General features: G+C 42.5%; 1 protein-coding gene across 1 annotated transcript; it reads right to left on the bottom strand.

Annotated features, from left to right (window-relative positions):
• Positions 1-809: 809 nt before the first annotated feature.
• Positions 810-27,779, bottom strand: LOC310884253 (myosin heavy chain, skeletal muscle, adult-like). The gene is made up of 42 exons (XM_083805745.1): positions 27,599-27,779; positions 21,127-21,207; positions 20,520-20,748; positions 17,558-17,595; positions 16,808-17,078; positions 16,574-16,717; positions 16,325-16,481; positions 15,289-15,316; positions 15,084-15,195; positions 14,902-14,994; positions 14,365-14,428; positions 14,174-14,272; positions 13,965-14,068; positions 13,744-13,882; positions 12,885-13,003; positions 12,643-12,792; positions 12,124-12,294; positions 11,351-11,660; positions 11,133-11,206; positions 10,363-10,450; positions 10,153-10,270; positions 9,719-9,842; positions 9,499-9,635; positions 9,141-9,396; positions 7,193-7,435; positions 6,908-7,084; positions 6,683-6,828; positions 6,493-6,583; positions 6,014-6,403; positions 5,716-5,842; positions 5,410-5,528; positions 4,623-4,819; positions 4,186-4,369; positions 3,932-4,097; positions 3,635-3,759; positions 3,132-3,440; positions 2,828-3,031; positions 2,412-2,537; positions 2,148-2,318; positions 1,950-2,054; positions 1,714-1,809; positions 810-1,094 (listed from the first exon to the last, which is right to left on the bottom strand). Exons 5-42 carry the CDS (start codon positions 17,012-17,014, stop codon positions 939-941), a joined length of 5,826 nt encoding a protein of 1,941 aa, XP_083661871.1. The 5' UTR covers positions 17,015-17,078; positions 17,558-17,595; positions 20,520-20,748; positions 21,127-21,207; positions 27,599-27,779; the 3' UTR covers positions 810-938.
• Between the last annotated feature and the right edge of the window lie 115 nt (positions 27,780-27,894).

Raw genomic sequence — 27,894 nt, forward strand, 5'->3', positions numbered from 1 at the left:
GATAGAGCACATGAGACTGTACGTGCGGCTGTACATGCCCAGCGTTCCTCTTCTGTCCAGATCAGGGTCTGAATGGAAGAAAAATTATTTGCCAATTTCCCCCTTCCCTTCTGACTCCCATCGACCAAAATATTGCCACCTTAGTATGTATTTAGGCTGAAGGGGAGCTTCAGGTATCTGAGGAAGTAATGGAGGAATACAGCCATCAGCTTTCTTCCTTTCCCTTGCCTGTGGACTTGCCACGCATGGCCTGACCTTTGAGGTGACATGCTGAGGAGGAGCATTCTTGCCACACAGTGTAAGGGAAATTGGCCCTGAGGAGGCCTCCTTCCACCCGGTTGGCCCCAGGCAGGGCTCAGCATTTTGCCACACTGCAGAGAAACTATGAGCAGGTGGTGACAGCAGCTGAGTGAATCTAGAGTAAGAGAAATTCCACAATTTAGAGGCACCGTGGAAGAGTCAGAACAGTGTGATAATTTCAGTGTCTGCTGAAAATTGTCTCTGCTGAGGAAATGTCTGTCCCATCATAGTGTGATGCACTGTGACATCTGATAGCTTACTCAGAGTCTGGTGGTTAGGATTTGTGATTGCCAAGATCAGAAACAAAAGCAGGCAAAGCAAAGAGGAAAGGGATTGCTCCCTCTTGCAACTCTCGTGGGATGTAAGCTGTGCTGAAAGGACAGTAGGAGAAGCATCAAGAATATGTGAGGGCAAGAGCAGTGCTAGAAGCTTGAAAGCATCTATAGGTGATTCACCAAAATCCTAAGCTTATTCAGGAATAAAAAACAAAGAAGCCACTGTTCATAGTGTGTGTGCAAATTAATCTACGGTCTTTATTCTCTACACATTGACATGGTTACAAATACATTGCAGAAGAAAGCAACAGAGGGTTCACATTTTGTGCACCCCTCAAGCTACTTTGCTGCCACATGACATCCTCACTCTTCCTCTTCTATCTTCTTACTGTGAAACTCCCGGCTCTTCACTCGTAGCTTGTTGACCTGTGACTCTGCAATGTCAGCCCGTTCCTCGGCTTCTTCCAGCTCATGTTGGATCTTGCGGAATTTGGAGAGGTTGACATTGGACAGCTCCTCCTGTGTGGGGAGAGGGAGTTGGTGGTGAAGAGTCCAGGGCAGGGGTTTCACTCCTCATGCGTCTGGGCCTTGAGGGGCTCTGGTGATTACGCGGAGAAAGCACAGACCTCCTGTCTCCTACCTACCACTGCTGACCCAGAACCCTCTCAATGAGCTCATCATCCTCCCTTATTCAGGACCTCACTGTGACAAACTGTACCGGTACTGTGTCACTCTTGAGGAGCAATTCTGTCACGTGGTCTCTCATTTTGTGTGCTTATTCTCCCACCACTTGGTGCCTAATTTTCCCTGTGGTTTATTAGGTTGAGAAAGACTCAGAAACCCTGTGCTGTTACCAGCGTCAGAGATTCATGAGCTTCTCAGTCAATGGACGAGGCCCTCAGGAATTTTGGTTTGACTTCCTGAATCAAACAGGCGGCAGAATAACCCTTGGTTCATCCCTGAGTGCAGCATGGCCAGAAGAAGGCGAGGCCTGCTGACACGGGAATGAACCACATGGCCAAGACTGTTGTGTCTTTGGAGTTACTTTCATGCCTCTTTCCTTGTATTCGTGCTCATCTCAATGACTGTGCTGCCCCGATGGAAGGATGCTCATGGCCATTCTCCAAGCAATACTTACAGCCTCCTCAGCTTGTCTCTTGTAGGATTTCACCTTCATCTGCAGCTTGTCCACCAGATCCTGGAGCCTGAGAATGTTCTTCCGGTCTTCCTCAGACTAGAGTGGTTGGTAAGCAGGAAAGAGAGAGAGTTGGTTTCCCCACAGCACCAGAAAACATGTCCTCTTGGAGTTCACGGAAAAATGCTTTGGCTTTCCGTGAGAAGGGTGCGTCAGCACAAAGACGCCTCCTGCCTTACCTGGTAGGTTAGCTCCTTCACCCTCCTCTCATACTTGCGCACACCCTTCACGGCTTCAGCACTGCGCTTCTGCTCAGCATCTACCTCCCCTTCCAGCTCCCGCACCTGCAATGAGAAGCCCATGTTTGGAGCTTGTTTGGAGCCAGGTGGCTCCCTTCATGACATGCTCACTTGTGCACAAATACCATCCCTACGCACCCTGGCCTCCAGCTTCTGGATTTGCTTCTTGCCTCCCTTCAGTGCCAGCTGCTCAGCCTCATCCAGACGGTGCTGCAGGTCTTTCACCGTCTGGTCCAGGTTCTTCTTCATCCTTTCCAGATGGGCACTGGTGTCCTGTTCCTTCTTCAGCTCTTCTGCCATCATGGCTGCCTGGAGAGGCAAAACAGCAAAGCCAGGTTGGGGCCAAAGATATTCTGGGGAGAATGCATCCATCACCCTCGGTGACAGAGTTCCCCAGCTCACATCTGTGATGGCCTTCTTGGCCTTCTCTTCGGCGTTGCGGGCTTCCTGGATGGTATCTTCCATTTCACTCTGAATTTGGGCAATGTCTGTTTCCAGCTTCTTCTTGGTGTTGATCAAGCTGGTGTTCTGTGCAAACAGAAATTGTAAGACTTGTATTCTGAGGCCTGAAATACCAAAGCTACAGCCTGAGCCAACTCTTTCCTCTTCAACCTTTAAATTCAGCGTTTGGAATTCTTTATTAAAGAATTGTTTACCAAATGTCAGTGGTGGGCTTAGGTGATGGGCTATGACCCTGTTTCCATTGTGGACAGCAGTATAGAGGCCATTCAAGACCATTGTCCTGCGTCACCCTCTACTACTCTAACAGTCATCTGTGTTAAGTGTCTACACAACGGGTTTGGGCACCAAGCCCTTACCTGGGTATGGAGGAGCTGCACACGCTCGCTTGCATCCAGAAGCTCCTGCTCAGCCACTTTCCTTGACCGCTCTGTCTGCTCCAGGGCTGCCCGCAGCTCCTCAATCTCAGCCTGCAAGAGGTTTGCTCTGCGCTCCACCATGGCCACCTGCTCCTTCAGGTCTTCCTGCGTCCTGAGTGCATCATCCAAATGTATCTGGGTATCCTGTAAAAGAGGAAAGAGAAATGACAAGGCAGCACAGCACACTAGGGTGCCAGAAATGTTAGAGAAGCCTTTCTTGTATGTGTAGCTTTGCTGAACGGACCTTGAGCACTGCCTGTGTGTTTCTCAGGTTCTTTTGTGCCTCTGCAGCCACACGGTTGGCATGGCTCAGCTGGATCTCCATTTCATTCAGGTCTCCCTCCATCTTCTTCTTCAGCCGCAGGGCTTCATTCCTGCTCCTGATCTCAGCATCCAGACTGCTCTGCAAGGACTCCACAATTCTGAGGTGATTTCTCTTCAGCTGGTCGATTTCCTCATCTTTCTCTGCTATCTTCCTGTCAATCTCAGACTTGACCTGGTTGAGCTCCAGCTGGAGGCGCAGGATTTTCCCCTCTTCATGTTCTAGGGAGGCCTGGACAAATGGTCACAAACACGTATAACATGGGTAGAGCTACTTCTTGTTTTCTTGATAATCACAGAATTTTTCAGAGAACCTGGCGTGGATGTGCTCCACAGCTAGAGCAGTAGGGGGACCGTGCATTTCTTAGCCATATTTCCCCACTGCTAGCGTTTCTAGTGTGGACAGCAGTGATTATGGGCACATACCTCAGCTTCCTCCAAGGCAGCCTGGATTTCAGATTTCTCCTGCTCAATCTGCTTCTTGACTTTCTCCAGCTCGTGGATCGCCTTTCCTCCCTCTGCAATCTGCTCCGTGAGGTCAGAAATCTCCTCTGTAGGGAAGGGTGAAACAAGGCATGGTCAGACATAGGGCATAAAGGGAAGGGCCCTCACACACCAGGGTGACAGGTCTCTTCTCATCACTGCAGGCACACACCCGTGTGGAGTGGTGGGTAGACAAGCTTGGGGGAAAGCCCGGCCAGCAGCAGAAAGCCACGGACTTACGCTGCAAGTTCTTGTTCTCACGCTTCAGCGTTTCCAGGTGGTCCAGGGACTCCTCATAGGCATTCTTCATCTTAAACAGCTCCGTGCTGAGAGAGCGAGACTCCTTCTGGGAAGCTTCCAGCTCAGCCTGTGTTTCCTCGTACTTCTGCTTCCACTCTGCCAGGATCTGGGCAGATCAACAGGGTGTGAGTATGGATGTGGCAGTTGTGAAGGGATGCTCTGCCCAGGAAGCACAGGGCCAGAGGCCAGAATACCTTGTCAAAGTTCTTCTGCTTCTTGTCCAGAGCTGCGCAGGCAGCATTTGCTCGCTCTACGTCAATCATCAGGTCTTCCACCTCGTTCTGCAGCCTCTGTTTTGTCTTTTCCAGGGAAGCACATTTGGCGTTGACAGCTTCAACGTGTTCCTCTGCATCCTGCAGGCGCTGTGCCAGCTTCTTCCTGGGAGGTGGTAAAAAGCTCATAGTTAGTGATCAAAGAGGAATGAGTATGCTCTCTACAACTGCACGCTGAGTCATTTTGCATTCTGTAGACTCCAATCCATAAGGTCTATAGGATAAAGTTTACCACATCTGTCATCCTTCCCCAAAGCAACCCCATGACTTATTTCTTTGAATATCTTGGTCTTCGCTTCCAAGGTCCCTTCTGAATTTTCATTGCCCCTCCTGCTTCCTTGCATCCTGTCACCACATACTTGGCCTCCTCCAGCTCTTCGGTGCGCTGAATAGCGTCCGTCTCATATTTGGTTCTCCACTGGGCCACTTCGCTGTTGGCTTTGGACAGGGCACGCTGCAGCTCACCCTTGGCTTCCTGCTCCTCCTCATATTGTTCCCGGAGCAAGTCACAGTCGTGGCGAGCAGATTGCAAGCCATGGGCCAGGGCATTCTTAGCCTGTGAAGACAATTGGATTGAGACAGTGTAATTGTAATAAGGGGAAAATCATTGAAAACTATTTGAATCCAAAAGTCAAAGTCATCCCGACGAGAAAAGGTACTTGTAATATATAGATTAATATATAGATTCAATATATTGATATTAAGGGTTCATTTATCACAATTTCAAATATTACCTCACTAGATATGATGAGTAAATTCCAAATGACAAATATAACGCTGGGAATTATTGAATCGTTTAAAATCTGTTATAAATATCATACTGCATTTGAGAAAAACAGGATAAGAAACTCAGTTTTTATAGCTGTATCTCAACCTTGCTTATACATCATTGTTAATCCTAGTGAAGACCTAATGATGTTCCTTCCTTTCTCAGTGTCCAGGCTGGACATTATGCCTTCCTTTCCTTTCTTCCCATACTAGACAGGAAGGTGTCAAGATTGTCCAGATAGTTTGGAATCTGGAAAATTACTAATATGATAGCCTGTTTCTTTGTAATATCAAGAAATATCTAAAACAAACAAACAAACAAACAAAAAAACACCATGATCTGGATCAAAAATCTACACTACTACAGCAAGTATCTACCTTTATTTCTTCCTCTAGATGTCTCTTTAGTTCTTCAATCTGTTGAGTAAATGCCTGCTTGCCTCTTGATAGCTGAGATATCAAAGCATCTTTTTCTTCCACCTGGCGTGAATATTCCCCTGAGAAAGTTTACAGATAGACTATAATTTAAAAAGCAACACTAAAACAAGCTGTCTTAATATCACTGCATATCAGCTTAGAGAGGATAGGCCAATCTGAATAAAACATGTCTTTTTCCTTGCAGCATTGGTTTCAGGTTTTTTTTTTGTTTTTTTCACATTCCATAGGAGTGTGGGGGTACTTCACCTGCTTCTGTCTGCAGACGAGCTCTTTGAGTGTTGAGGTCATTGATCATGCGCTGATGCTCCTCCTCCTTTGTCTTGATCTCACTCAGCTGATCTTCCAGCGTGCGGCACATCTTCTCCAGGTTTGCCTAGGTGCGAAAAACATGTAAACGAAAGAGAAATATCACTACATTATGGCATACAGTTCTTACAAAGAATAGCAACACTACTGGGTATGATAGCAAAATGTAATCTGAGAAGTAAAAAATCACGCATCACGTCATGTAACATAGGTTAGTAAGACTACAGAAATTCTTTACCTTGGCTTTGGAGACAGACTCCATGTTACTGGCCAAGTCATCTATCTCCATCTTCAGCTCACTCTTCTCCTTCTCCAGCTTCTGCTTGACTCGTTGCAGGTTGTCGATCTGCTCCCCAAGCTCAGCTGTGCTGTCTGCATGCTTCTTCCGCAGGGCAGCAGCTGTGGCTTCGTGCTGCAGTGTGGCCTCTTCGAGGTCGCGGCGCATCTTCTGAAATTCTGCCTCACGCTTCTTGTTCATATCGATCTGAGCTGCTGTAGCCCCTCCTGCTTCTTCCAGGCGCTCGCTGATCTCCTCCAGCTCCCTGGAGAGGTCAGCACGGTGCTTCTCTGCTTTTGCCCGAGAGGTTCGCTCTGCCTCAATTTCCTCCTCCAGTTCCTCGATACGGGCCTGGGGAAAATGCAAGACCCTTTACACACCCATGCCCTCCTTGTACTGACGTCTTTCTGAAGGGCGGAAGGGAAGGACCAGAGGCTTGCCTGCAGCTCCTTGATCTTCTTCTGTAATTGCATGCCCAGGGCTTGCTCATCTTCAATTTTGCTCTGGATCTGGCTGATTTCAAAGTCTTTCCTTTGCACAAAGCATACAGAATCACAGTGTTAACACCTGAATAAAACTACCTAATAAATGCACCTGACCCACACTCAGGTGTCTCACAACCACACTTACTTTTTCAGTTTCTCATCCAGCTGCTGCTTATCATTTTCCAAATCCATTATGGTATCATGGGCCAGCTTCAGGTCTCCCTCAAGTTTCCTCTTAGCCCTTTCAAGGTCCATGCGCAGTTTCTTCTCTTGCTCTAGGGACCCTTCCAGCTAAACACAACAACACCATCAATGCCAGGCAGGTCAAACTCCATACCTGTCCTGTCTTGCTGGAGGCACGTGTGCTTACATCATCCACTTGCTGCTCCAGCTTGGTTTTTGCTTTGGTCAATGTATTGACTTTGTCCTCTTCGGCCTGCAGGTCATCCAGTGTCTGCTGGTGGGCCTCTTGGAGGGCTTTCTTCTCTTTTGTCAGCTTCACAATGGTCTCATCCAGAGCTGCCATCTCCTCGGTGAGGTTTTTCACCTTTGACAAGAAGGGAGCAAGTGTAGATAAAAATGTGGTTTAAAACTTTATGCTGTATTACAGACTAGAATTCTTTCTCGAGTACGAGTGATGTCTTCTGAGTCTTACCTTGTTTTCGGTGGCATGTTTTTCCTTCTCAACCTTGGCCAAGGTTAACTCCAGGTCATCAATGTCTTTCTTCAGCTCTGAACATTCATCCTCCAGTTTTCTCTTCTTGGCTGTCAGCTCAGCATTAATTTCCTCCTCATCCTCGGCCCTTTCAGTCACCTCCTTAACTTTGGCTTCCAGCTGGATTTTGGTTTTGATGAGCTGGTCACACCTTTCCTCAGCATCAGCCAAGCTGTCTGCTTCCTGATGGGAAGAGACAGATGTTCTTGGTTTATATTATGAAGTTTTCAAAGTATTAGTTAAAATGCAGACTGAAATTTTCCTTCAGTCAAGCAACTCATTAACCTTGAGAGGATTTTTTTTCTGGGAAGGGCTATACTGCTTCCCTCTGGAAACAACATGGCTTCCCAATTTTGTTTTTCCTCTCCTAAAGATGTCTTGAATGTGATAGGTGTGTGAAATTTACTGTCACCTACCAAGAGCAGAAAGGGGTTACAGGCATTTTTCTTCAGAAGTGAAGTATTCAATACTTTCCCTTTTGTAATTGAATCCTGCTGAACACCTTATTATATGGGGAGTAATGGCTTTGATAGTTTCAGGAATAGTTTAATGGAAGAAGATGATTCTTTCTCTAAATTTAATATTTTAGATAATAAAGACTGCTCCTTTTGTAAGTGGTGTCTTACCATTGCACATCATCTACCTATGTCTCATCTTCCCTCAGTATATCTGGTTTCACATATGCTAATACCAGGTAATCATTATATCTTCTTACTCTGGTGGGCTTTTTGATATCATGAATTTGCTTTTTCCTAAATAAATTTGATAGGAAAATATAAGAAAATACAATGGGATATTTATTTTTCTTCACTTACTAGATAAAAGAGGTAACAAAGGTTTCCCATTTTCTATGGAATGTTCAAGTAACTGGATAATTAAGTACTGTTTACTGTTTTTAGTTTCTAGTTTGTGTGATCTAATGAGTAATTTAAGATGATGTTTAAAGTGATACTTGAATACCAAATACTTTTGTGATTATTTTTAAGTAACATTCTATTTTGTGAAGTGCTGTGTGTCTACAGGGTGCTGTTCAAAATAAGTTACTATACAGCCCATACCAGAAAATACAAGTTAGAGTTGAAAACACTGCAATGTTAAAAAAAAATTTTTTTTCATTATAAATTTAATTTATGAAACTGATTCTTAATAGTTAAGTCTAAAGCATAAAGAGCTCTTTTGTGTAATTAATAGTGGAGGGAAGAAGAAACACGCCTGGATGGTGTGACTATTTCTCAGAAACAGGAACTGTGTTTCTATATCTTCTCAACCTAGAAGATAATTTGAAGATGTATTTCCCAGTTTCTGAGTAAATGATTAACCTTTAGTTATTAAGCAAATGGTGAATGTATTTTCCTGCAACCGAATTTACACTAGTTTCAAATCTGGCTTGCATTTACCCTCCAGAATGAATTCTTTTGCACCTTGGTGCTATGGAGATAGCTTTGCCCCTGCAGAACTCATAGAATCATAGAATATTTTGGGTTGAAAAGGACTTTAAATATCATCCAGTTCCAACCCCCTGCCATGGGAAGGGACACCTTCCACTAGACCAGGTTGCTCAAAGCCAACCTGGCCTTGAACACTTCCAGGGGAAATCACCTGCTCAGAGGGAGTTCAGGGTTAAGGCATAACTCTGCTCTGAGTATTTCATGTTCCCTAGCTGTAGATATCTTATTCCTCTGAAAGCAAAAGCACTGACTCCAACTTGATGTTCCCTCTCTTTGCACTGACTTTTGGCAGTGCTTACTACATAACTTGCAGACAACTGATTCTTCAACTTTGCATTTCTGACTTTTACTCTTCTATAATCTGACCTTTTGCTTGGTAAAGAACAATCTGAATGTACAGAATCATTTTCTCAGTGATAAATGAATGCTGATAAACTCACAGCCTGCACTTGGAGCTGCAGATCATTTTTCTCCTGCACCAGCTTCACCATTTTCTCCTCCAGCTCCTTTCTCTTTGCCTCAGACTTTGCAAGCTCTTCCTTGGTTTTCTCAAACTCTTCCTTCATGTTGGCCATCTCCTTCTCAGATTCTGCACTCTTCAGCAAGGGCTTGATCTTGAAGAACAGCTTCATCCAGGGCCAGTGCTTGACATTCATGAATGCACGAACGTTGTACTGGATGCAGAAGATGGACTCTCTGAAGCGTAATTAAAATGTACATAGATTATTTTGAATGTGATGAATGATGACACTTTCCCTCACAGGAAAGTGACTCTAACTGAAGATGAACAATGTCTACCTCCTCTCCACCATTCTCTGGTACTCCACTCTCATCAGGAAGCCCCTGCACCTGGCCTGTGTGCGTGTGATGAGCTGTGCCAGCTTCTCATCCCTCATCTCCTCCAGGAGCCCCAGCAGCCCAGCTTTGAAGAACACCTTGAGAAAGGGAATGTTGCAACACATCACTGCCAGGTAGAACAAAGCACAGGCATATAGCGATTGAGTCAGGAAGTTTGTACCTTGGTGTGACCAAATTTGTACTGGGTGTGATCCACATCAATAGATGCAAGAAGTTTCTCAGAAGCCTTCTTGCTATCAATGAACTGTCCCTCTGGGATAGCACTGGCATTAAGCACCTTGTATCTGCATTAAAAACAGATAAGGACATATTCAACAAGCAAACTACTGTTTTTATTGAATGCCTTGATGTTTTTATGGAAGAAATGATAGTTTTATAGAAACTATTTTAATGCTGATGAACTGTCACTCCTTCATTTGGATGATACAGCATGTATGCATATGTACTACTAAAGCTGATGTTTATGGAAACACATCTATTCCATTAGTCTCCTTGTTGAAAAGAATAAAGAACTGCATAGTGTAAGTTTTAATTGGTTGGATGTACAAGGTGCTCAACACAGATAAAATTAGTAGGAAAAATGAGCCTTCTTACCTCTGTTTAAAGTCTGCATACAGGACTCTGCTGGGGAAACCTTTCCTGCAAATTCTGATCCCTTCCAGCACACCGTTACACCGCAGCTGGTGCAGTACTAGTTCATGCTCCATGGCACCTAAAAATTCATTGCACAAGTGAATACCTTTTTTCAGCACAGAGAAGAATAGCTATTTCAGAGGCAAATCTCTTTTTACTTGAGCTTCCTACCAGGTGTTTTCGTTTCATTTGGGATGATGCAGCGGACAAAATGGGGGTGAGTACTCCGTAGATTGGTCATGAGCTTGTTTAAGTTCTCCTAGAGGGACCAGTAAGTAATGTGAGTTTTGAATGTCTGGTGTTCAATGCATCAAACCCATGGCAATAAGTTTTTAACTTATCAAAATTAGCTAGGTTTCTGAACACTTAGGTAAAGCCACAGAAACAAAAGATTTCTTCTATTTGTAGATATTGAATATGATTATTAAAGACTGAAAGACTGTGCTAAAATAAGTAGCTTAAAGGTCTTTCATGTTCTACCTACTCAAGTCAATCTGTTTGAGAAAAACCTGTTTTGGTATGGTTTGGCTTGGTTTTTAAATACGTTAAGTAGCTTATTGGAGAATACTTCTAAGGAGACATTCAATTCACCAAAATACCAGGCTCATAGGAATGCAGGGATACTAAAATTATAGCTGAAGTCTGACCCAAAAAAGGTAGAAAACTAAAAATCTATTATTATCTTCTCCAAACATTAACAAATACTAAAAAAGAAAATATATCAATTTTCATTATAATTGAAACCTGAATACTTATTCTAGAACAGTACATATTAACAATTGATTCAAGATCAATTACAAAACTGATCCTGAAAAACAGGTCATGAGATTTCCAAATAATGTTACCAACTTCACAGTAATACCAAAATAGCCCTTTCATATTTAATATTAGCTTTCTCCCTTTCTTCATATTACAAAGAGATAAGGAAAATAGTACTATACCCGGAAAAGAGCTGAAACAGTCTGGAAGGAAGAACCCTTCTTCTTGCCACCCTTCTTACCACCACCACCAGCCTCTGCAAATGAAAGAAAAGAAAAATACTGTTAAATATGGATGCCACATATTGGAGAGTGCAGAACACAAATAGCATTAAATGTTTAGTGTTTCCTGTTTTAATTCCCTTTGAATGTGCCTAAAATACAGAATTTACAGAACTGACCTGCATCTGCTCCACCGTAGTTAGCAAAGAGTAAGGCCAGTGTCTTCACTGATGATTTCTGGTACAACCCAATGACAGTTTCATTCAGGGGGTCCTTGTTCTTCTCAAGCCAGCCAGTGATGTTGTAGTCCACTGTGCCAGCATAGTGTATCAGGGAGAAGTGGGCCTCGGCCTTGCCTTTGGCAGGCTTGGGCTTCTGGAAATTGCTGGACTTGCCCAGATGCTGGTCATAGAGCTTGTTCTTGAAAGAGGTGTCAGTTGCCTTGGGAAACATGCACTCCTCTTCCAGAATGGAAAAGATGCCCATGGGCTGGAAGATTTTACAACAAAGAGGAGGAAGAAAGAGATAAGACATCACTTGATTAAAAAGAGGATAGAGTCAAAAGAGAAGGTTGATTCTGTGTCTTTCATGACCTTAATCGGAGAAAATTAACCAAGGCTCGTCTTTTTTTCAGCATTTTTGTAAATGTCTTTGCTTATGGAAAAAATGGTAAATACAACATTGCTAAATACTATATTCCCAATAGGCCATCTTTACTGACAGCTACATGACCATCTTTTATTTAACTTTATTTTGTAATCCGGAAGTACTTTCAGGAAAAGTTCTGAAATCTCAGTAGGGTCTTTAAAAACACTTCCACGCTATTGCCACTTTCACAGGGTATGCATTTAAAAAAAAAAAAAAAAAAAAGCATATTCTCCCACACTTCTTAAGTATATCACTTGGCAACTGTGGAAGATCCAGTACTAATGTACGTGAACAGGAAGGATACCTTCTCAATGAGCTCAATGCAGGCAGCCAGGTCCATCCCAAAGTCAATGAATGTCCATTCAATCCCTTCCTTCTTGTACTCTTCCTGCTCCAGCACAAACATGTGGTGGTTGAAGAACTGCTGCAGTTTCTCATTGGTGAAGTTGATGCACAGCTGCTCAAAGCTGTTGAACTGTCAAATGCAAAAAGAAAGAAGGGATACAAAGTGTTCTTCACGGATGATAGTTTAAGTACAAGGCCTCTTCCTGTTTGCTTTCCTTTTGTTCTCTTGTTGGAAAAACTTTGCATTTAGCAAATTTAGCAAATTCAGTGTAATTAGAAGGTTTTTGGGGGAGGGAGGGGGGAGAATTTCAGTTCAGCAAGTAATTGTAGGAGGATAATACTAAATAATAGTAATTAATAATAATAATAAATGCTCAGGGAGTAATTGTAGGAGGATAATAACTTTTCTCAATTGTGGCTCAGAATTCCCTTTACTCTCAATTGTCCTATTAAGAAACTGCTAGAAAAACATCCTTACATCAAAGATCTCAAAGCCAGCAATGTCCAAGACACCAATGAAGTACTGCCTAGGCTGCTTTGTATCCAGCTGCTGGTTGATACGAATAACCATCCACAAGAACATCTTCTCATAGACAGCCTTTGCTAGAGCACCAACTGAATTTTGCACCTAAAGCAAAAAGAGAGTCTTGGAGTATAGAACAGAGGAGGATCAAAGGGATCTTAATTCAAAATATGGTTCTGTATTACCACACTTCTTACCTGCTGCACAGTTTGACCCTTGGTCACATATTCATTTCCAACCTTAACTCGGGGGTAACAGAGTGCTTTGAGCAGGTCTGCTGAGTTCAGACCCATCAGGTATGCAGCCTTGTCAGCAACTAAACACCAAGAAAGAGTGAGAGGAAAAATACATGTTGGACAGTGCCTAAGATTTTGTTCTTGAGGTATCGTCTCAAAAATAGCAGTGTTCACTTTAAGGAGTTGCACGAAAACATCTGTGTCAAAGCCATGAAGCTACTGTCTCTGTCATTAGGATGCGGAGTATACAACTCTTTTTGAGCTTTGGTTTCTACAAATGTTATTAAGGTTAACTCACTGCTTTCATCCTTTTTCAGACATGACTATGGTGCGTCATGTTTCTAGTCCTGAAGCAAGAGGAGTTATCACTCAGAGAGTTGAAGGAATGGACTTTAGCTCTTACTGTACCTGAGAGGAATCAAATATGCAACTCACATCAGCGTTCTTTCCCAGTAGGTGAGGGTGAACGGAAACATATTCTCCCACCTTGTTAGAGCTGGACCACTTCACTGTACCACAATATAGCAGTGATTGCTAGGTGTATTCCAAAAAAAGTATGACTAATGACGTTACAGAAATTGACATCCATGGCTCCTGGCTTCCAGGCAGTGAGCACCAGATCTTTTATTAAAGTACTCACAAAACTAAAATGCAGGTATGATGATAGATGAGGTAGGTGTCTCAACTGTTACACAACCATTGTACATAATTGTTTTTTTTAGTTTAAACTTTTGCATACTAAAAGCCTGAAATCTGCCTAAGGCCCTCTTTTAGTGACAATGACAATATCTTTTGGAAAGTTTGTTGAATCTGCTGATACCTTCTGTGCCATCTGGCTCTGCCTGCTCCTCTCGTTGTTTCTGCTTGAACTTCAAGTTCCCATAGTGCATGACAGCTCCTGTCAGCTTGTAGATGGCAGTCTTTTCATCAGCAGTGAAGCCCAAGATGTCAATGGCACTCTGGTAATATAAACAGTAAAATAAGTGCATGTATACCAGGGCTCTTGTCCACAATATGACCTGTTTTTTTTATGTTACTTACATCTGTAGCCATCAGTTCCTCCTGGTCATCAATGCTGGGAACAGTGATCTCACCTTGACTCACATAGTGGTAGTCATATGGGTTGGTGGTAATGAGGAGCATGTCTGAAAGCAGGAAATAGGGAAAAACAAGCTTACTTCAGTCATCTGGGAGACAAGATGAGTTGTTGTTTAGTGATCTTCCTCCAAAAATATAGGTAATCTTCCTACCAATTAGCTCTGGCCTTTTGTTGGACATGATCTGATAAAAAATGTGGTAGCTTCTTTCTGCCTTGAGCTGGAAAGTGACTCTGGACTTCTCCAGCAGATCTGGTAAGGAAGGTAGAAAGTGATAGGCACAAGACAGCACACAGAGGTAGGAATTTGGGAAGGTATGTGAATACGCCAGGAGGGTTTCTTACAAGTTTCAATGTCAGCAGAAGCCAATTTTCCTGTGGCCCCAAAGTGAATTCTGATGAATTTGCCCTGTTAAAGATAAAAAGAACCATTTCAGCCTGGATGCATTTCATTGCCCCTGTACAAGAAAGATAGAATTGTACAAAAATATTAAGGGACTGGAGCGCCATTCCTGTGAGCAAAGGCAGAGGGAATTGGGCCTACTTATCTTAGAAAAGAGAAGGCTCAGGGGGCATCTTATCAATCTCTATTAACACCTTAATGGAAAGTGAAAAGAAATCAGACTCTTTTCAGTGTTGCCTACTGACAGGACAAAATGCAATAGTAAATAATAATAAGTAAATAAATAATAAGTAAAAACTGGAACATAAGAGGTTCCATCTTTACTATGTAGGTGACTGAGCACTTGGACAGGTTACCAGAGAGGTTCTGGAGTCTTCCTCCTCAAAAATATTCAAAAGCCTCCTGGACCTCCAGAGGTCCCTTGCAACCTCAACCATGCTGGGATTCTCTAAGGGATTTTGTCCAAAGCTACAACTCACAAAGCGCGAGGAGTTGTCATTTCTCACAGTCTTGGCATTTCCAAATGCCTCCAGCAGTGGGTTGGCGCTGATGATTTGATCCTCAAGCGTTCCCTACAGGACAATAATTATTCCTCGATATACTTTCCAAAAACAAGGAACAGAAAAAAAACACTGATTCAAGCCATTATCTATTAATGTACCTGCATTTTGCCAGGCTGCTCCTCCTTCTTCTTCTCCCCACTAGCTGCAATTGTTGCAAAGTACTGGATGACACGCTTTGTATTCACAGTCTTCCCTGCACCAGATTCTCCACTGCCAAATAGAGAAGCAGAGAGAGTGTGGTCAGGCAGCAGGTCTCCTGGTACAGGGCAGCCCTGCAGGGACCTGAGCAGGAAGTGTACTTACGTGATCAGGATTGACTGGTTCTCACGGTCTGTGAAAAGATAGATATTAAGAATGATTTTCCTGGTGCTCATGAATTAGAAAGAACACAAAAGCTAGGAGACAAATATGAACTGCAGCTTCTACCAGAGGGTGGAAGGACAGAAGACAGTGAAGAGCCCTGGGAATTCCAGCTGATATGTAGCAATGCTATACAGCAGTACTACATGCATTCTAAACAAGATCAGTGAAGACACCACTTCAGAGTAACTTTTATATTGTTTAGCCTTTCAAGATATCCTCTTTCTACCTGATATCTCTCTTATAAGTACATGTGACAAAATTACTGAGATTGAGGGTTGATTACATATAAATTCTTCTGGAGCTAAAATCTTCCTGAGGAAATCTGGAGACCTCACAAACAACGGAAAAGCCTAACCAAACTTTTTCGCTACTTTTCATCTCTTTTATTTTTACTCCTATATGTACATAAATTATATATTTCTGAGTTAATAGGTAGATACAGTTTGTTTTTAATCCTGCTATTCATAATTTATTTTCCATTTTGCAACAAAAGAACAGGAAAAGAAGACATGAATCCTGCATATCATTGATTTCAATATATATACTGGGAAGAGAAAATAAGAGGTGGAAATAAGAGAAGAAGACAGAAATATTTTTTTTTATAACTATTCTGTTTGAACGCTAATGCTTTTGTTTTCTTTTGACATTGTTTTTTCTGAAAGCATTACTTGTCTGATGCTTACTTTTCACTATAATGAGCAATAGGTCTAGAGTCAGTAAAGTCTAGACCAAACACTAGGTGTCTTCTAGCTGATGAATTTACTCCTTCTTAAAGACATTCATTACATGGTCCAGGTCTTTATTGACTGTAATGGGAACGCAGCATACACAGATCCTTAAAGTCAAGCACTTTAATCTTCCATTAATTTCACATGTGGTATTTTAAGTGTTGCTCAGGATTTACAGAGATAATTCCTATATTTCCGTCTACTGAGAGATCAATGAAAGAGCAAGTCAAAGGAGATCAAGCACTCACCAGTCAGCATGAACTGATAGGCATTGTCAGAGATGGAGAAGATGTGTGGAGGGGCCTCCTGGCGCTTTTTGCCTCGGTAGGCCAACACCACCTCTGGGTTGTACACCGGCAGCCACTTGTAGGGGTTGACGGTGACACAGAAGAGACCCGAGTAGGTCTGCGAGGAAGGGAGACAGCACATTGGCTTCTGCTCAGCCTGGCACAGCAGGTCTTCCTAGCTCCCAAAGGAAGACAGCTGCTGGTACTTACGTAGATCATCCAGGCTGCATAACGCTCTTTGAGGTTGTACAGCACAGCAGGTTCGTGGAGGTGGGTCATCATAGCCATGTCCTCGATTTTATCATACTTGGGAGGGTTCATGGAGAAGACCTGATCATCCTTCACGGTCAGAGTCTGCCAAGGAAATGAAAGAATATGTCTGCATATGTCTGCTAAAAGTTCAGTGTGAATCAAATATTGATCTGAAGATTCCTTTTCTCTTACCTCTCCTGCTTCAGTCTTGACAGTGACCTTCCCTGTTTCCCTGCTCTGGATTGTCCCTTTTACAAAGGATTCCTTCGGATGGGCCACAAAGACGGATGACTTGGCATCAAAAGGTTTGTTCTGGGCCTCAATTCTTTCCTTTTCTGACTTTCGGAGGTAGGGAGCCGCCTCCCCAAAAACAGCCATTTCTGAGTCTGCAGAGGCCATTTCTGCACGTTTACTAAAGGAATGTCAGCAGAGGACACTGGTGGGGAAAAAAGGTTGTCGCTCACTGGGAAAAATAGAATCTATGTCAGTGAGAAAACTCCTTACTCTTTAGCTAGTACAACAACCACATAAATCTACTTTGATTTGAACTTAAAGGTACTTAAGTCCCACTCAAGAGTGAGACTTTAGTCTAGCAGTAAATAGAAGATCTTCAATACTGTCTACAGTTTGGTAACTCAGGTTGGTGAATTCTGACCAGTTTTGAGGTCTTCACATAAAAGAACCTATAGCCAGAGAAAATCACTATCTGTTCTGGTTCTTAATTATAAATGATGAATATTCAAGACAGCGCTTCCTTATTAGAAATATTACCGTATGTGCTATAAATGAAAACAACTTCACTTTTTAGATATTCCGTTTCAACAGTCTAGCCTAAGTAAGAGTTTGCAGAAATATAGGAGGATTTACAATAAAAAACTCATGCAGTTGTGAAAAAATCCTGTCTCAGCCTGTACTGTAGAATTTCAATATTCAGTATATTACCCTTTGAGAATAGCTTGTACCTTGGAAACTGTCCAATCCTGTAAAATAGGAATGGCAGGTGTTTCTTATTTTGGCAAGGAGTTTTAGACACAATTTATAGATTGAAGTTATAGACATGCATTGAAATTCTATTTAACATTTTTGTTCGCATGTACAGCACCTCATATAAATGTTTGCCAGAGGCAGGAGAAACTGAGTGGAATATTGAAAGGACATTGTCCTCTTTTTCCAAGCTCTCAAAACGCATGCACTTACCTTGAAGCTTTCCGTGGAGACAGGTCAGACTTGTCTGTGGGAGATTTTATAGTGTCTCATCTGCAGATGCTGCAGATGCTCCCCCTTTCTTCGGTCAAACATTTCTGGCAAAACTTATTTGGCAAAGCATTGTCTGGCAAACTACGGGCATAATTGTCATTTGATTTGAATGATATAATTAGAATGTTTTTATATCTTACTGACTATGTGAATACATCTATAAATAATTTATCAAGTGTGTTAAGGAGAGAATCTAGACTACTCAAGGCACTTAGAGAACTTGGATGCAGGAACTTAGGGTTTCTATTGCTGGCTTTCTCCGTGGTTTGCTGCTTGACCCATGGCAGTTTGCTTGGTATGTTTATACCACAACTTTTCAGTCATTCTGTGGAGATAGTAATATGTCTATGATACTTCAGGAACAGATGCATTAAGAGCAACAGGAAAAGTAGGTCAAAAAACAGTAAGTAATGTTTCTAAGAGCTACTTTGCAGTAGTATGTTCTAAAAAGCAGGAAGTCAAAAATTACTACAGCTGCGGTTTCTGTATAGGACAGTTTCAATAGCTGAGAGAATTTGAAATACAGTAGGTTGGAAGCCTCAGCCCACGAGGCTGTTCCAAGTAACAGTAGACTCTGGTTTGAAATGGAGCTCTTGAACACATTCCTGAGCTGTTTTTTTATTTACCAAATTTAAAATATATACTTGTACATGTACAGATAATATATGCTTTTATGCACATCATTAAAAAAGGGATTCCCTGAGAAATTCTGCTTTCTCACTGTTCAGTCTCTTACATCTTTTGCTTGCATCTGATATATATATGCTCCTATTATCATCTACATAAATAAATAGTCCCCTCTTGTCAAACCAGAAATTGCATAGATCCCCAAAGCCTTTCCCTACCTATAGCTCCCCAAAACAGTATCTCCCACACAGCCATGCTTGTACACACAAGCACATGTATTAACTCATCACAAAGCTCCAGCTACTGTGCATTCTGATAAATCCTCAGTCCTTCACTGCCTCCCATGAAAATGTGCATATTAGCATGTTCATGACCCCAGAAAAAAGTCCAACAGCACAATACTATCTATACCAGAGTTAAAGAGGCAGCAACAGTCTGGCGTAATCCTGATGGTATGGGAAAAGGTTTGTTGGTAATCCAGGAGAGTAACTGATCTAGTTTTAGGAAAGGGTGTCATCACTTACACTTCTTCAGATCCTCCATATGTAAACACATTATTCTTTATGTTATTGCAGTGGTTTTACCTTGCTGGTCAGCTGAACTCCACCACAACCACTTTCTCACTCCCTCTTCTCAAAGGGAATGGGGGGGAAAATATGATGAAAAGGGCTCAAGGGTTGAGATAAAGACAGGGAGATCACTCAACAATTATCGTCGTTGGCAAAAATGAATCATAGAATCATACAATCACAGAATCATAGCATCATAGAATGGTTTGGGCTGGAAGAGAACTTAAACACCATCTAGTTCCAACCCCCCTGCCATGGGCAGGGACACCTCCCACTAGAACAGGGTGCTCATGCCCCATCCAACCTGGCCTTGAACACTTCCACGGATGGGGCATCCACAGCTTCTCTGGGCAACCTGTTCCAGCGCCTCACCACCCTCATCATGAGGAATTTCTTTCTAATATCTACTCTAAATTTCCCCTCTTAGTTTAAAGCCATTACTCCTTGTACTATATCACTACACTCCCTGGTAAAGAGTCCCTCTCCATCTTTCTTGTAGGCCCCTGTTGGGAGACCAATATAAGGTCTTCCCAGAATGCTTAGGAATAAATATGAAGAGGGTACAGTTTTTGATCTTTCAAATAACGAAAGTGAGACTGAGTAGATTATAGTTTCACTGGTTCTTCTTGTCTTTTTTAAAGATCCACATAATATTATTTTTTTTTTCCAGTCATATGGGACCTTCCCTCTGTGTCATCGTTTTTCAAAAATAATGAACATAAGCATTACAATTACACTGGTGAACTCCTTCAGTATTTTTTTGATGAGTTGCACCCAGCCCTATAGATATGAATACATCCAACTTCTTTTAATAATTCCAGCTTCACTACGTAGTAAGCTCGGACTTCCCCACTGTTGGTTATCCCTTACCTTCTCAAACACTGTTGGAAGATATGGTTGCCTGGGTGGAATTTATGTCTATGAAGACTGATGCAGAAAAGGTGCTGCATACTTAAGTGCTTTCTGTATCATAGAATCATAGAATCATGGAATCATTAAGGTTGGAAAAGACCTCCAAGATAATCTAGTCCAACCATCCCCCTACCACCAATATTACCCACTAAACCATCTTGCACTAGGTTGTCTCTCACATTCATTGGTAGACACATTTTCCCTGAGTTCTCTTGTGCACCATACCTGCAGAATTCTTATGCTTAATGTCCCTAAGTACCCAAGCAATGTTTCTGTATTACTGTTTTATTGACAGTCCTTGTCTCCATCTCTTGTAAACTTTTTAGCTTAGTTCATCAGCAAGTTCACAGCTAAGATAAAATTCTTAATCTTCTTGCAAAGAACAAGGTGGTTTGTTCCTGAGGTCTCATTAGCTTTCTTTTCAACACTCACTACCTCTCCCAAGCACAGCTACTTCCAAGCATATTCTAACTAGTGATTCTGTGAATAAGATGAATTCTAGTCTTATGAAATCTAGAGTAATAAATTCTGCTGCTTACCTCCCCAGCTTTCCACTAGATCCTTCACACAGTCAATACGTGGTTGCTGCAGCCTGAAATGCCGTCCAGGATCATATTCATCAGTAGTTTATCCCTGCTTCCAGAACTCAGCATTGCCCCTCCATCATTTACATTAGGTTATTGTCATTAGAACAGTCTAAGAACTTCCAGTATTGCTTGCCCAGTGCTGTTGCCCTCCCAGCAGATGTCCACATGGCTGAAATCCTGCCTAAGGAAGAGGAGACTTGCTAGTTGTTTGCAGACATCATTTTCCATTACTTTGTCTTGATCAGGTGGTCTATAACAGACCCCATAACAACATGATTCATTTTTATCTCATCTTGATGCACATCTACAGTTTCACTTTGGAACACTGCATAAACAAGGAGTACCTTAAGATAAAGCATAAATCCCCTTCCTCATTTTCCGTGCCTATTCCTCTTAAATAGCCTGTACTCTCCCATGACCATGTTCCAATAGTGTACACTATACCACCATATCTCCATGATTCTGACCATGTTCCCCTTCTCCCTTGGGGAAATTGTATTAGCAATTTCTTCTCTTTGTAGCTCCTTCCTCTTCCTATGATGAAGCCAACTTCACTCACCTCTCACACTCTTGTCATCAGGTTAGCAGTTTCATTGCAAAGACCTTCCTTCTTATTCCTCAAATGCAGATGTCCAAAGATCTAGAGGAATTCAAAGATGAAGTTAAGTTTCCAAACTTGGTGTGGAAGCGCCTACTTTAAAATCTATTTGGATATCACAGGACTGCCAGGTGATGAATGTAATCCTATGGTATTAAAAGGACTCATAGGGAAATCAAGGGAACTACAATGAAGTAAGTCTGATATTTGTACTTGGCAAATCAGAAGCACTGTAATATAGAGTAAGAATAATAGACACAGGAAAAAGTGACAGTCTTTCATTTGTATTTGTAAAGGGAAGCCATACTTCTCAAACCTGCTGGGTTCTTTGAAGGTCAGATAAAGTATGTAGATAAGGAGATTTAACTATTAAGACTACATCTTCAATGCTAAATAAATCTGGTCCTGAGTGCAAACTCTGGTATCAAGAAAAGTGGTATCATCAGTCTTGCATCCAGCACTCAGTGCTTGTGAGTGACCACCAGAATTTTCTGGCTGTTTCAGCATAGCCTAACACTTTACTTGGGTCTCTTCTTTTTAGCAAATGCCTACTTTCCATTCCATACCAACTAAACAAAGTATAAATCTGTAGCTTCTCCCCTGAAGTTTTTAATAAGTGATATAAACAATGGTGTGAAAGGAAAATTGTGAATTGCAGCACTGAGATCTATGTCAATGTTGATCACAAAAAATAGTTCATTAGCTGGCAGAGCAGTTTCAAATGGAAAAACCCTTATCCTTTGGACTAGAATTGGAGGTAGCAGAAACTGATAATGGCATTGAGAGAAAATAGAAAAAGAGTGTGAGGACAACATGGGAAGCTCAGAACTCTCAGGAGAAACCACACCAAAACTATTGTTTTTCTGTTGTTGCTGCTGTTTTGTTTTTTACTGTATCCTCCAGTTGTTCTTTCTGGAAGATAAAGATCATATTATATCATACTGGCAGGCAAACTATCTTGAAGAATTTCCTTCCACAGATTTAAAAATCTTGGCCATAGGGGTAAAAAACATTGGTCTACACACCATGGGCTTCAGATTTATTTTAATTTATAGAGATAATCAGTCCTACCCAAGTGATAGATTTCTGACAAGACCTACTGGGCATTCCAGCTTCTTGCGTAGGAATTACTCAGTAATCTAAATTACTGCATCTAGACATCACATGAGTTTATCTCCAAAGTTTTCAGTGAGATAGGCCACAAAAAACTGGACAATTTCCTCTGTTCAAGTGTGGGTCAGCCAAGAGATTACCTGTCTTTGGGAAGGGAGGGATCTGCTGAAAGAGGCAGCAATTGCAATGGAGGTTTGTATAACTGCTAAATGACAAATCAAAACACAAATCAACAGAACATATGTAAGCATTTAGTTGGCTTTGAGAGTATTTTATTATTTTTAACTCCTTCTTCAGAGAATTTCTGCTCAGCAAACCCAAGGCAATTTTTTGCTAAGCTTCAAAAAGGGCACCTGTAGACATGCACAGATCTATTTTTGTACTTTTCCAATCTGTAATTTCATTAAATATATATATATATATTCATTCAATAAGTAAGAGCTAGACCTGGAGAACACTTCCCTGAACACATCCTCTTGTCTCCTTGTGAACCTTCAAACCCTGTCCTATCAGGCAGTCAAGTTCACACGAGGTGCACTTGACCTCTTGCACTGGGCGCTCCAGCCCTCAATACCTCAGCATTTTGAGCAACACAACCCCAATCCAGCAGCTCAGCCATGTTCAGGCTTTCAGAAGATGAAGGACCTGCCACTGATCGTCCTCTCTCCCTGTCATGCAGTTCCTTGGCATTTGTATTTCAGACACAACCCAAGTTTGTCACAGCCCACCCAGCGTGGCAGCAGCAAGAGCCTCACTATGGCCACACAAAGTTTGACTGGCTCCAGGGCCCCTCACTTGCTCATATCCTATCTTTGCAGGACAGCAGATTCCTGATGCTGTAATGGACATATGCTATGCAGTACTGGGAATTTCCTCTACAAAGCATTCACTGTGACCATGAGTCCTTCACTACTGCATCACAGCTCTTCCTGGAGCACAGAGTACTTTGCTTTTCCAACTCTAATTCCTTGAAAAGCAAAGGAAAATTCACACAGCAGGGGAAAAACACCTTAAATAAGCAAATATTGGTCCAATTCCCACTGAAACTACTTTGTTCAACCCATTTTCCATACTAAAACCCAGCAGAAACAGCCAAACATATCTGTAATGCCAGCTATTTTTCAGCACCAAAATAACCCATTCCTCACAGGCACTCAGATACCTTACCAAACACAACTGCGCTATTCCAGAAACACCAGCTTTTGGCTGTGATATGACTTGCCTTGCCTTGTGTTCAATGAGTATGAGCTGAGAAGATACAGGCACTCATGAGCTCTGGTTAAGTATGAAGGTGGAGCAACATCAAAGACTCCTGAGTTTACGGCCCAATGCAAACTACTTTCAGCTCTGCTTCTTAGAACAACTGCATTAACCTTGCAATCTGTCTTGTAATCTGTAGAAGGAAATTCCACATCCAGTATCTCCATGTCATTATCATGAAACCATCTATAGACTTCCTGTTTAGGTCCTCTGCTCCTTCTACCCTGGACCAATCTGAGCAGGACCTCCTGGCTAGTTGCAATGACAGGAGAAGATGCATGGCTACAAGCCACTGGCCTGGCCTCCTCTTCAGACCCGTTGGTCTTCTTTTCTGCCCAGAGAGAAGCAAGCAAAGTCAACCCAGATGGACCATGTGGGAATCAACAAGGAAAGTTCAAGAAGGCATCTTCTTAGGACTCAACATGTTTGATGTAAGATTTAACCTTAGCAGCTGGTCAATTCCAGTAGAGAAAAGAACTGTTGGTGAGTTCTCATCTAAGTCTTTGAAGAAACACAGCATCAAGGTCACCATCACACAGTCTGTGCTTTCACAACAATATTGGGTACCTTTGATACAGTCATTAGATTCCTTTAATCATGCAGCCATCCTAAAGCAGCTGCACAGTGAACAGTTTGAGGAGATATATTCAAGTCAGATGGGCATCCAGTCAAGGACTGGAAAAATGGGACATCCTGATCCATGAAGTCTCCCCAAGAAATGGAGGATGTTTTTCAAAAGATAACTAGTTTCTTCCTTTGCACTGAGAGATCCACAGGCTCTCCCACATTCCTTCATGAAGCTTTTCTTGATCAGCATCACTGGTACAGATATTTCACCTGACTTCAAAGATGGAGGGAATTCATTCACATCAGAAATGAACAGGAAATCTGAAGATGGCACTGATTTCACCCTGTCCCCTCAAAGTTGTGTCACCAGCAGTTCCCCCTAGCAAGAGACATGGCAAATTTTGCTCTTGTCCAAATGGAGCTTGATGTAGAAGAAGTAGGAGAGCCAAAGAGTGCCTAATGGTCACAGCTTGCAGCTGTGACCATGTTACCCCACCTGTACTAGTGAACGGAATTAATTTCTTGGTCTCCACACAGCTGGATGAGTGCTTTTCTTAGCTCAATATCTGCACTTCCAAGGGGTGGTAGATCACAGACTCCCTCAGCAGCCTTCACTATATCTCATCCATAAGAACAAATATAGGAAGGAAAGCTGAAAAGATCCACAGAATCAGCACGGCTATGCCACAAGCAAAAAGCAACCCAGCTGTCCTCCAGTTCCTAACAGGGGTTTACGCAATTGTTATTGCATCCCTTAGGCTGTTATTCCCACAGCACCTTGCAGCTCCTGTGCTACTTCACTATTGTAGTTAAACCCTGGAAGGCAGCTAATTGCCACACAGCTGATTGTTCACTCTCCCAGTGGGATAGGGGAGAAAACTGGAAAGATAAAAGTGAGAAAAGTTGTGTGTTGAGATCAAGACAGTTTAACAGATAAAGTAAAAACTGCACATGCAAGTTAAAAGCAAAATAAGGTATTCATTCACTACTTCCCATCATTAGGCAGATGTTTAGCCACTTCCAGTAAAGCAGGACTCCATCACATATACCAGTTACTTGGGAAGACAAATGCCATAACTCCAAACCTACCCCTTTCCTCCTTCTTTCCCCCAACTTTTATTGCTGAATATGATATCATATGATATGGAATGTCCTTTTGGTCAGTTGGGATCAGTTGTCATGGCTGTTTCCTCCCAACTTCCTGTGCACTCCAACCTGGCAGGGCATGATGGGGAACAGGGAAGACCTTGACTCTGTGTAAGCACTGTTCAGCAACATCTGTAACATCGGTTTGTTATCAACACTATCTGTCACCACAAATCCCAAACACAACATCATATGAGCTACTATGAAGAAAATTACACTTGTTCCAGGAAAACAAAACAAAACAAACAACAACAAAAAAAAAAGTACCCTCATCAAAAAGATTTCAAGGAGAACTGTTCTAAGACAATGACTGTATTACTAGGAGCTGTGCACTCAGAAATACGGAATGGTGTCTGATGTGATTCCCACTCCATTAACATGTAGAGATCGAGCACCTGTCAACTTTTGTTTGTAAGAATCACAGTTCCCTCTTCTACAGCATCTGAGCTGTGAGCCCAAGGCTTCTGACTCCATTGAGTCCATACACAGACAACCTGGGTTGTCGGAGATTTTGAATCATCCCAGTATCAACTAAAGAGTAAATTGCCTCACAAGATGAATGGCACTCTAGAGTTTGGGTTCAGCTTCTAGCATTAGCCTCCTGCTATTTTTGAGAATGCCTGCAAAGTGGGAAGGGTGAAAACCAGCACAAAGGATAATGAGTTCAGAGTAGAGCAGAGAATCCCTTGTCTACAAAAGTCAGCCCCAGCATTAACTACCTTCTGCCTGTTAGCCCCATGGATAAAGCATTTGCCCAGGAAGTCAGTCTGTGTTCAGCACTCTCCTCAGCACAGAAGGGATGTGCATGCTCAGCACCCTTAACTTGCCTCTGAAATCTTGGTCCTAGTTTCCACAGAGACAAGTGCACTGAGATGTGTTCCTCCTGTCTCATGCTTACCATTTTTCTGGGTAGCTAGCTCTAGCACTAGCTGGCTTCATGATTGCCTATATCACGTGAGATGATTTCCTGAGGTGTTTCCAAACTTGAATGGTGCTGGGTGGTGAACTTGTTTGGAGCTGAAAAATCTCTGAGTACAGTGTGGAGGTCTTCCATGCTCTTAGCTGTACTGAAGAGGACTAGACATCTGTTTCTTAAACATAGGTGTCCAAGAACTTACTCTGTCTCTCTTCTCTTCTGGCCTTTCTGCCACCCACTGTGCCCATGTCCCACTGGATGCAAGAAGGCCTTCTTTGAATTTAGCAAAAATCATAAAATCATAGAACGGCTTGGGTTGGAAAGGACCTTAAAGATCATCTAGTTCCAACACCCCTGTCAAGGGCAGGGATGCCACCTATTAGATCAGGTTGCTCAGGGCCTCGTCCAACCTGAGCTTGAACACCTCCAGGGATGGGACATCCACAACCTCTCTGGGCAACCTGTTCCAATGCCTCACAACCCTCTGAGTGGAGAAGACCTGGATGAGACCAGCACCCATCACTTTCAGCCTATCTCTTAAGTTTCTGCATTACTGTGTAGAGGTTGCTGTGTGTGCAGTGGGGCTGTGTGGGCATATGGGTCACGTAGATCATCTTTGAGGACTGTGCCAGAGGAGAAAGGAATCTGTCAGGCTCTACATTCCTGCTGCCCTGGCCATTGACATTAGCTGCTTCTTTCCCAGGAGCTCTTCCATTTATTTAGTCCTTCCTCCACCAATTTCTCCAGCTAGGCCTTCCTTCTTTACATCCACATCCCCCAGCTGCTTATGCCCTGCTGGCAGCTCTAGCTATCTGCTCCAATTAATCCCTTCAGCACTGATGACTGAGTTGCTTCTTCAGGGTCTTCTGACTTGAGCAAGACCCATGGAGCAACCAGAAAGTCTCTGCTACTGAATGGGTGTGGATGATAGAAACCAATGAACCCACACAAAACAATAACACCTCTCCATGCATCCTGAGGTACTTGTCTCTTGACAACAGCACCACATTATTCCAGCTCACGTACTTCAGGCAGATGGCAGAGCAGAAGATTTTCAGCCTGCCCTCTACCATGAGTGAGGATGTCTGGCTTATTTCATGTGAGAAGCACTCAGGAAGAGGTCAGGTCAACCAGGTCTCTGCTTACAGACCTGGAAAAAAATGATGCAGATAAATTAGCATGATATTTTGTCCTCATCTGGGCTGAACTTGGGCAGGATTTTCACAGGTTTACTCTTCTTCATCTTTGATCCATCAGGTGTGTTGCAGCTATTAAAGCTAAAAGCAGCCTTTTGACTCTTGCCCTCTTTTTGGAGCTCAAAGCTACCCTGGTAAATTGGCAATCTCACTCTGTATAGGGTCAGCCTTCTCGTGGTACTTCCTCCAAGTTCTTCCCCTCCTTTCTCTGTCTTTTCATCCAAAATCCACCTACCAGAAAAGTTGAGTTTCTGCTCCTCATTTAGTGCAAAGGAAGGTTTCTCCATTGCTTTTAGGATGTGACTGCTGGTGTAAATCCTGTCACTGGTTCTGCCTGAGACTGTATGCCTTTGAATCTTTCTTCAACCTGAACCAGGTTGAATTCATATCCCTGATTCAGCTTATTTAGCATTTTGAGTAACTCTCCCCAGCTGATCTGGGATTGTTCCTCAAAATCTTCTGAAGCCATTAGTTCACATATGTATGCTATGAGGTGTTGCTGCACAGACCTCCCAACAGTTTCTCATTTGT

This window comes from Anser anser (genome assembly GCF_964211835.1).
Source record: "Anser anser genome assembly, chromosome: 19".
In the NCBI taxonomy this organism is placed as follows: Eukaryota; Metazoa; Chordata; class Aves; order Anseriformes; family Anatidae; genus Anser; species Anser anser.